This window comes from Prunus dulcis, unplaced genomic scaffold, assembly GCF_902201215.1.
Source record: "Prunus dulcis unplaced genomic scaffold, ALMONDv2, whole genome shotgun sequence".
In the NCBI taxonomy this organism is placed as follows: domain Eukaryota; kingdom Viridiplantae; phylum Streptophyta; class Magnoliopsida; order Rosales; family Rosaceae; genus Prunus; species Prunus dulcis.
The window spans coordinates 11,358-21,709 of record NW_023010274.1 but is presented as its reverse complement, the minus strand read 5'-3'; the positions used below and the strand labels follow the sequence as shown (position 1 = coordinate 21,709).

The 10,352-nt window shown below is 37.1% G+C and overlaps 1 protein-coding gene across 1 annotated transcript; it reads right to left on the bottom strand.

Moving 5' to 3' along the window:
• Positions 1-2,813: 2,813 nt before the first annotated feature.
• Positions 2,814-3,423, bottom strand: LOC117613345. The gene is made up of 2 exons (XM_034341958.1): positions 3,286-3,423; positions 2,814-3,239 (listed from the first exon to the last, which is right to left on the bottom strand). Exons 1-2 carry the CDS (start codon positions 3,421-3,423, stop codon positions 2,814-2,816), a joined length of 564 nt encoding a protein of 187 aa, XP_034197849.1.
• Positions 3,424-10,352: the final 6,929 nt, after the last annotated feature.

The following is a 10,352-nucleotide window of genomic DNA, read 5'->3' as shown; positions in this document are numbered from 1 at the left end:
ATTTTGGCGGGTACCAAAAATGGGACGCGGGGATTTTTTTTTTTAAATAATTTTTTTTGACTTTGTGCGATCAATATTCCTCTATTCGTCGCGCAAAAATTTAAAAATTTTGGCGAGTCCCAAAAATGGGACGTGGGGATTTTTTTTTTAAAAATAATTTTTTGACTTTGCGCGACCAATATTCCTCTATTCGTCGCGCAAAAATTTAAAAATTTTGGCGGGTACCAAAAATGGGACGCGGGGATTTTTTTTTTAAATAATTTTTTTGACTTTGCGCGACCAATATTCCTCTATTCGTCGCGCAAAAATTTAAAAATTTTGGCGGGTACCAAAAATGGGACGCGGGGATTTTTATTTTTTTAAATAATTTTTTTAGACTTTGCGCGACCAATATGTTTCGTCGCGCAAAAGGTTGCGTGATTAATATTCCAATATTTTTCGTCGCGCAAACCTCTGCGCGACCAACAATATTTTTCATCGCGCAAAGTGATACGGTTTTTAAAACCGAAATAACTCCACCATTTTCTCAATGCCTTTCTCTACTCTTACCTCTCCTTTCTCTTTCCCTCTCCCCAAATCCCACCATTTCTCTCACTCACTCCTCTCACTTAATCTCTCATCTCTCTCTTCACTATCTCTCACTCTCTCTCTCACTCACTCTCTCATCTCTCTCACTCACTCTCTCATCTCTCTATCACTATCTTCTCTAATTCTCTCACACTCACTTCTCCCTCTCATTCTCATTCACTCTCAATCTTGCCAAAAGGTATATTCTCTCCAAATTTTAAAATTTTTTCATTAATATGTGTTTTTGGAGTTAATTTTGAGTTTGTGTGGGTTTTGGGGTTGAGTAAAGGGGGGGGATTGGAGTTTGGGTTGGATTTGTGGTATAACAATTTTAGGGGAGATTATGCCTTCTTTTTTTTTTCTTTTTTTTTTTTGTGGTTATTTGACCATATTTATTTTTTTTGTAGGGAATCATCGAGACTTTGACGGCTAAAGTTGAGGATTAGGAAGCTATCAAAACATATCCTCCGCCACTACCACCACAACACGCTTGTATTAGGATTTTATTATTGTACTTTGTTAATTTATGTGTACATTTTGAATATTATATATATATTTATTGGATAATTTAATCACTATTTTTCATATGTAATTTTATTTTGAATATGTCAATTTAAATTAAAGTAATTAAAAAAAATCATACAATTAAATTAAATTTAAAAAGTAAAAATTAATATCAATTTAAATTAAAGTAATTTTAAAAAGAAATCATACAATTAAATTAAATTTAAAAAGTAAAAATTTGAAAAAATTCATATAAATAAATTCATATTAAAGAAATAATAAAACAAAAAGTCAAAAACCTTGCGCGACAAAATATTTCGTAGCGCAAACTATTAAATTAGTTTATTTTAAATTAAAAAATTTAAAACAAAAAATATTTCGTCGCGCAAATATTTGCGCGACGTTAGTATTCGTCGCGCAAAACTCAAAAAATTTGGGCAGGTTCCAAAAATTGGACGCGGGAATTTTTTTTATTTTTTTAAAATTTTTTTTAGACTTTGAGCGACCAATGTTTTTCGTCGCGCAATATATTTCGTCGCTCAAACATTTGCGCGACCAATATATTTCGTCGCGCAGAGCTTTGCGCTACCAATACTTGTCGTCGCGCAAAGTCACTTTGCGCGACCAATCCATCGCTTTGCGCGATTAATATGTTTTCGTCGCGCAAAGTCACTTTGTGTGACCAATGAAATGTCTTCGTCGCGCAAAGTCTTTCTTCACGATCTTTGCGCGACGGATTCTGCGCGACGAAGTTTCTGTCGCGCTGAAATTTGTGCGACTACAATGTATTTTGCGCGACGAAATTCTCTTCGTCGCGCAAAGTGTAATATGTAGTAGTGAAGAAATTGCTTTGAGCTTTGCTTTTAGGATTGCTTCATTCATTTCAATGAATAACTTACATATTTAGACAAGGTTTGGTTGCTAAAATTAACTAAACTAAAATAGTAAATTATTTTAAGCCATAAAGAATGAATGGCCTAAAATCTCACTCATTTAAGACCATTAACTTTTTATGGTTTATAACAGTTCGTTATAAACCATTAGTTTTTATGGTTTTAAATAATTTAATAATATAATATAATAAAATTAATTAAAATTATATTATATTATGTTTATTTTTGTTGGTAGATCCTCCTGGATCACTCTTTCCCCTTTGCCAGAGAAAAGAGACCTAGACATCTCTCCCTTTAGACAACACTCACAAGTGGGCATCAGTTCTGAACCCAACGGTCCAAGATATCCATCTTTGGCCATCTTGTGAATTTTGGCTTGGTTGATATGACCAAGTTTTAAATGCCACATTTTAGTAGGATTGATCTCATCCCTTGGCCTTTTAGGCCTTGATGCATCATTACCTTCTAAACAATTAACACTACCATTCAATTGTAAATGAAAGAGGCCATCAATGATATAAGCATAACAAATTTCACATCCATTCAAATATAAAGAACAACTTAGTTTGTCAAACATAACTGAGTACCCATCTCTTAAAAGCATAGAGATGGAGATTAAGTTCTTAATACAGGCCGAAAAATAAAGATAATCTTTTAATTCCAAAACCTCTCCTGATGGTAGTTGGAGAAGGTAGGTGCCAATTGCTCTAGCTGATATTCTTGGGCCGTTTCCAGCACGTAGCACCATCTTTCCCTTCTTCACTCTTCTACTTCCCACTAGTCCATGCAAAGAATTGCAAACATGTTGGCTAGCACTTGAATCAAATATCCAAGTAAAAGAACTAACTGTTAGAACTGATACTTCTTGTTGTTGTTCAGGCTTGCAAGATATTTCTTGTAATTCCTCTTCCAGTGCCCATCTTCGTTGCAATAAAAGCATATTCCTTTGGGCTCCTTTGCCTTCTTTTTGGTGATTTTACCATTGGGCTTGGCTACAGTAGTCTTCTTCTCCTTTCCCTTGCCTTTGCCTTTGGTTTTAGACTTAGGTTTGGTACAGGAAGAAGGGCCTTTCTCGAAGGCAGCCATAATCCCACTCCCACTTTCCCTTTTGAAATTCTTTTCAGCTGTGACCAGCATGTGCAACAACTCAGCAAGAGTGTTGTCCATTTTTCCCATGTTGGAGTTCATAACAAACTGGGAGAATTGGTCTAAGAGGGATGCAAGGATAAAGTCTTGGGCCAATTCCCCATCTAGTGGAGTTCCTAAGTTCTCCAACTGCTCAATGAGTCCAATCATCTTCAGCCCATGCTGTGGACTTGACCATCTTGGTCTTCACAAGCTCACAAACAGCACTAAACCATCTGTTACAAGTACCCTCACCATTCAGCTCTGGTAGATGAAGGATGATATCAATTGCAGCATCCATGTGCTCATGTTGCTTCTGAAGCTCAGAGTTCATGGAAGCAAGGATGTAGCATTTAGCTTGTGTGTCGTCTTGTATGTGTTTAACATATTGAGCACGTTCCTCCTCTCAGTGACATTATTACCAGGAGGTTGACGAGGGAACAGCTTATCAAGCACATATGCAATTTTCTCATTGATCAAAACGATCTTGAGATTTTGAAACCATTTCGGGAAATTGTGCCCCTCAAGGCAATGTTTGTCAAGACTTTTGGAGAGTGCATTTTCAAACATATCTACATAACATACAGAAATTTAAATTAGATTGTCTCCCTCAAACGGAATCCGAGAATTTTAGTTTCAACTCTTAGTGAGGATGGAAGGCTCACCACCATCAAACTTTCCAAATCATAATAGAATATTGGTTTGCTTGAATGGTGAAGAGAGAGTATTCTTACCCATTCACATCATGTAATGATTACCCATCACTTTGGCCTCTAGCAAATGTGCACCCCGAATGTTATCATAAGGTACCATTATACTAGTTAAGTCATGCCCACCATTCCCGTGAGTGTAGGGATTCAAGTAAGACCTCATCATAATAGAATATTGGCCTTACTCGTTGCCTATATTCACAATATCAAATGTTTTGAAATGAGCCCTTTCAAAAATAAACACATACTTTGTGTTCCCCATATTAGTTATAAATTATAATTGATGAGGGCCCACAATGGTGGAAGGCCACGAAAATATATTCAAAGTACCTCTCCGTTTATCAACTTAATATTATTATTAGTTGAGGGAGTTTTAGGTCTCATCATACAACATTCATTTCAATCTCATTAAAATAAAATTGGTCATATCATAACTATTGGTCCAACTGTTAGTAGCATAGGTACTCCCAAGCTAACAAGTTCCTAGGAAACATTTCTAGGAAACATTTCTAAAAGGGTTAAGCATGCCTTATCAAGTTTCAAGGAAACATTTCTAAGACCAAGAGTGTGATCTCCCAAGCTAACAAGTTCCTAGGAAAAGAAGAAGGGGACAAAGAATATTTCTTCAACAAAGAGTGTGGTCTCCCATGCAAATAAGTTCTTAGGAAAAGAAGAGAGGGCAAATGAATATTTCTTCAACCAAGGAAACATTCCCAAAGACCTATGGCACGCTAGATGCCTATGTTTTGATATTCTAATTTTTTTAAAAACTAGAGGAGCATGCTTTGACTAGGAGGACAAGGCGTAAAGGAATCTCGGATAACCAAAGTCAATGTCCCCATTCAAATCAAAACCAACATAATTTCGAAATTTAATCCCACCAAAATGGATAAAAAACTAGAACACATGCATTCATCCTATGAACTCACTAGAACATGCATATGAACTCAAGAACATACAAAACACAAAAATCATATTTTCAAATGTCAAATTTCATGGAGATAAAAATGGCTATCAACATAGAAATTTTACAATGCTCAAGCTAGCATTGAAACATTAAAAAATCCTGAAAAATCCAATATGGCCGAAACCCTTTTTATACCCATTTGTTCAAAAATTTAATGCATTCTCTTAAAACATCTATAACACTTAAAGATGCAAGACTTTTCAAATAATGAAACAATCAAGGCATCACAACACATAACATTTATGCCACAAAGAACTCTTACCCATATTCATAAACAAAAACCCAAAATGGTACAACTTATCACTTGACCTTGGCTCTGATACCAATTGAAGGAAACCTTTAGAAAATCATGAGTTTCATTTGAACATCAACATAGAAAATAAAATCATGGCAATGGAAGCTTAAGCATGCATCTATGAATTCAAAAACAAAAACTTTTTCCCATGAATATTTTAAGCCAAGTGATAGTTGTACTATTTTCCGATAACATACTTCTAAGAAGATTGGTCCCAAAAGTTTCGTCACCCAGGCCATTTCCCAGCTCGAAAACCTAAGGATTGGCGGCTGGACTTTGAAGCTTTTTCCGGCACTCTGGCCACCATTTTCGTCAATCAAGGTATGAAACTTCATCTACTCTTCGTGCTCTATATGTTTATATATGGGGTTGCGATCGATTTTGGAGTTTTGAAAATTAATCAAGACACCCTTAGAGGCCGGCGGTTTTGGCTGTGTTTCAGGCACCTTTGGCAACTTTTTGGCCTGGATCCAAGAACCAAAAATGCTCCCTACCGACGGCAAGTGGCGATGCATGGGCCACCTTGTGGCAGCCTATTGTGTTCTAAGATGTTCCTTACGTCGTCCCGAGCACGACGGTATGCTTGAATTTGAAATAGGTTACCGTTTGACTATTGAACAGATATTGCACCTATTATGCGATATCCGGGTTCGATAGGTTTGCACTATTCGATCGGTTCTAATTTCAATTATGTTGTTTCTTGTCCCTTTAGGATCGAGAATCAGAGTCTCGGATCCTTCGAGTTAATGATTCTAGGGTTGGGCGAACTGATCATCATTCGATCGTGCGATTGGCTTAGATCCGACTGCTTACTGGAGACCAAACCTTCGAGACTTGTTTTGTAGACTTTGTTACACTTATAAGAACTTTCGGATAGGAAATCAGAGGTCGTGGGCCCCAAGGGAACGGTTGACCAATATGGAAAGTTTGACAGCTTGGTTGACCATGAGTCTTCCGAGACCGTTTCATCCTTTAGGAAGTACTAGAATGACCCTATAAACCTTCTTAAAGGTTGAGCACACTTTGAGTCTCGGAAACTAGAATTTTGAGTTAAAGTTTGTTGTGGGGTACTTTTTTTAACTAAGTCCGTTTATCCCCTCAAATAGGTATTCATTCTTCGTGTAGTCCACAGGAAGAGCCCTCTCAGAGTTAAGCAGCATTCGACTTGTTGTGAGTGGACTTTTGTTTTTAAATAAGCATTATTTTTCAAATATGGAATTGCTTGCATAAATGTGATATGTGATTTTATTATCGGGCTACTCTCGGTTTTTACAAAGTGATATGGGATTTCCAAGGATTATTATTATTAATACTATTATTTAAGTATATGGATTTGGGTTTCGGACTATGGTGATTTTGGATTTGGTGATATTGGGTTTGTTTATGAAATTTGAACATGGGATTTTGGTTTATATGGTTTTGGAATTTAAAATATGGTATATTGGATTTTATTATCGTTGTCTTATGGAATTCTCGGAGATTGTTATTTTTCCTAAGTATATGAATATAGTATTTTGGATATTATTGAAATCGTGAAATTGAATGGGTTTATTCTAATTTTGGTATTTTTCTTGATTATGATTTTATGGTTTTCATAAAGGAATTATGGGTTATGGGTGTTATTATATATATATATATATATGTGTGTGTGTGTGTGTGTGTGTTATTTGGAAATGTATTTTTGAAAATTGGAATTATTGATTGCACCGCCACATGTACCTCCCCTTGGATATGATGAATCTTGGATACATTCGACACGCGGTAACTCTTCGGAGGTGTTGGGATCTAGGCACCATTGACGGGGTGTATTGTATGTCATGATATGAAATTTACTGAATTGAAATATTTTATAGTATTGGATGATATTTCCATACGTTTACCGAAGAAATCCATTGCATGGTGTTTTGCGCAGTATTTTCTAAAACGGAGAGGTTATTTATGTTGAATATAAATTATGTTTAACGCTTTTTTTTTGTCCACTCACATTTTTTGTTTTGCGCCCCCCAGGTTCTAGGCATCAGAGGTCGACACCACCAAGACGAAGCATCATAGTTGTCCGCTCTGTAGGAGTGTGCTACTATCACTCTCAACCTTTCATTTTTACCGGGTTGCAAACTAAATCTTTAGTTGCTCTTAGCTGCTCGTTTTTAAGTTCGAGTAGAGAGCTTGAGGCCCATTTAAAGGCTTAACCGTTGTGCGTGCCTTTACCTTGTGCATGCTAGAAGTTGGGTTTGTTCTAGCGCTTGTTTACAGGTACTGTAAATTGGGAAATGTTCCAGTTACAGAGGAGACTTGGTCGAAATTATTGGCCAGATATCGGACGAGTAACAGGGTTCATCACGAATTCTGAGGGGAATCCGGGGCGGGTCCTATCACGTCGTCTACCAAGGTCAAGCATCTTGTTGGCAAGGATAGCAAGAAGATAGACGATGTGACACCTTGACCCAATTTTAATTATTCATTTAAATCATTTAATTTATTTAATTATGAAATTACAATTTTTCCCTCGGGAGTAGGGTCATTTTGGTCATTTTTTAATCCACTAGGATTTTGGGAAATTGAATGGCACCTTGACATAGATCGTGTCGATACGAATTCGTAGACACGTAGTGTGCTCAAATCAGAGTTGTAACGAAGAAGTTACGATTAATGGAAGTGCAGTGGCACAACTAGCATACCGTCCTCTTCCCGCCTCTCCCCATCCCCGCTGCGATCAGCCACCATTGTAGCTGAAAAAGGCCCAAAACAGGCTGATTCTGGCCACCATTTTTGTCGATCTAGGTATGCTTTCTCATCCTTTCAACGTGATCTAGCTGATGGTTGGGTTGGTTAGGATTGATTTTGAAATTTTGAAACCCATTTTATAATTCAAAGTTTCAGCCAGTTTTTGGCTCAAAATTCAGGGAAGTTTCGTCTCAAAATGCAGGCGCATGTGGCGGCACGTGGGCCATGTTTCGGTAACCATTTGGTCCTAAAATGATCCCTATGTCGTCTTGAGCACGATAGTATGCTCGGATTTGAATTTGGTTATCTTTTGACAGTCGATCGGATTTACTCATATCAGGCGTTATCTGGGTTCGATATGTTTGGACAGTTGGATCAACTCCATTTTCAAATATGTTGATCTAGGTGCCTCTAGGATCGTGTAGAAATTCACGAATTATGAATCGGAGTCCGGAATACTCCCATTCAATGACTTAAAGTTTGTGTAAAACGGTGACCATCTGATTGTACGATCGTGAGTGATTCGACCATTCGATTCGAACCAAACTTGCAGGACATGTATAATAAACCTTGTTGAACCCATAGGAACTTTCAGATCGGAAATCGGAGGTCGTGGACCCCGTGGACCAAATTTGGGAAGTTTGACCACTCAGTTGACCGAGCGTCTTCCAAGGTTATTCCACCATTCGAAACACATAATTGGACCTTAGGAACTTCTCGTTCGTCGTTCACACACATTGAATCCTGGGAAAACTGGGAATTTATTTTAAAGTTCTCGTTCGAAATATTTCAATTAATCTAGTCCTCGTATTCTTCAATAGGTACTCCAGCTAAGCATACCTAGCAAGCTGGACCCTCTCAGGGTCAAGCAACATTTGATTATCTGTGAGTGGACTTTATTTTTAAATCATATTCATTATTTTCAAAGATAGAAAAATATTTGCATAATTGGTTATTTGATTATTGAGTTTATTATGTATTTAATTGTTAAATATGATATTTTTATGAAATTATTGGAAGTATATTTGTAGGTTGCGGATTTTGATTATCATGAATGGATGTATGCTATTTTTAAGAGTTATTATATATACTTGGAGATGTGTTGGGTACATGGGGTTTTTGGTAATGAGATTATGGAATGAGAGTTGATTGTAGTTTATTGTCAGTTTGGAGTGCTATAAGCACTACCCTATGTACCTCCCCACATTCGGAATGCTGGAATTGAGTACTTGGAGATTTCGGAACTCGGGCACTCTTGACGGGTTGTTTCGTAGACCCTTAGCACGGTTTGTCTGCGCGTGTAGGACTTGTCACAGGCGTACGAGTATTGAGGATTCTGTTGTATGTGCTAGTGAGACAGTCCCCCGGTTGGACGGCTCGTTACCTAGCCACATGGTCAATTAAGTATTCTTCCATGTGGTCTAGTCAAACAATCCCCCAGTTGGATTGTTTCCTCGATACAAGTTTGGTAGTGGTCATACTTATATATATACATATATATGGGTTTTTAACTGTAGACGTCCCTGAATTTTTCCCCTAGTTGCAATTGGGTCCGTAAACCTTTTTTTTTTTTTTTTTTTTTTTTTTTTTTTTTTTTTTTTTTTTGGGGCAATGACATCCCTTAACTTGACAAGCATTTCCAATTAGGTCCTGCCATCCATCTCTGTCAATTTGTTCGTCAAAATGAGGGGTAAAAGCGTCTTTTCGAGTCTGAAGACTCTCCTTCTCTTTTTTTTTTTTTCAATCTGAAACTCTCCTTCGCTTCATAACCCTTGAATATGCATTCGAAATCCCCAAAAGAAAGAACTGAAAGGGGGCTATGCATTCGAAATTGCAGTGTAAGGAAAAATATCGGAGAGTTCGACGGATTCAAATTGCAGCCGTCGTTATGGCGAGTGTGGGTCAGAAATCAAACTCCAGACTTCATGGATAGATCTGAATCCTGGAAGAAAATTAGAGGCATGTTGCAATAATCGGGTAAGTTTTTGTATTTGTAGAAGATTGGTTGAAGTAAAAATTGATTTTGTTGCATATGAAATTGGTGGTCTCATTTTGTTTCAATTGCAGAATAGTAAAAGGGGTTTGCATTTTTTTGCATGCGTGGAGAATGAAACATGCTCACGAGGAAAGGAAATATTGCATGGGTTACTTAGATGACTAAAAGGAATGGAGGATGAATTGTGAGCAACGGTGGAGAACTTCAAATTGATAGAAGAAGAGAAGAATAAATTAGAGCAAAAACTGAGAGAAGAGGAAGAAGAAATCAAGATTTTGAAAAAACAGATTCTGGGAATGGGTAAACAAGTGGTTGTACTAGAAGGGGAAATTTTGAGTTATCGACAAAGACAAAGGTGGTTCTGGGTTGTTGTTCTGTTGTGTTTTTATATTTGTGATATTGTTCATCAATATGGATGATTTGGTAGTGTAGAAATGGGCAGGAAATGGGCATAATGTTTTATATCCTCTTCAAAAGCTTTTGATGGCGTGGACATAGTGTAGAAATGGGCAGGAATTGGAAGTGTTGGTAAGACATGGGATGGAATTGCTAGTGTAGAAATTTGGGCAGA

What these genes read in the sequence shown, in the direction of transcription:
- LOC117613345 (XM_034341958.1), bottom strand. Translation starts at nt 3,423, where the DNA reads ATGAACTCTGAGCTTCAGAAGCAACATGAGCACATGGATGCTGCAATT. An exon ending in AGCTTGTGAAGACCAAGATG is followed by an intron (nt 3,240 to 3,285) that starts GTCAAGTCCACA and finishes CTCATTGAGCAG; the next exon opens with TTGGAGAACTTAGGAACTCC.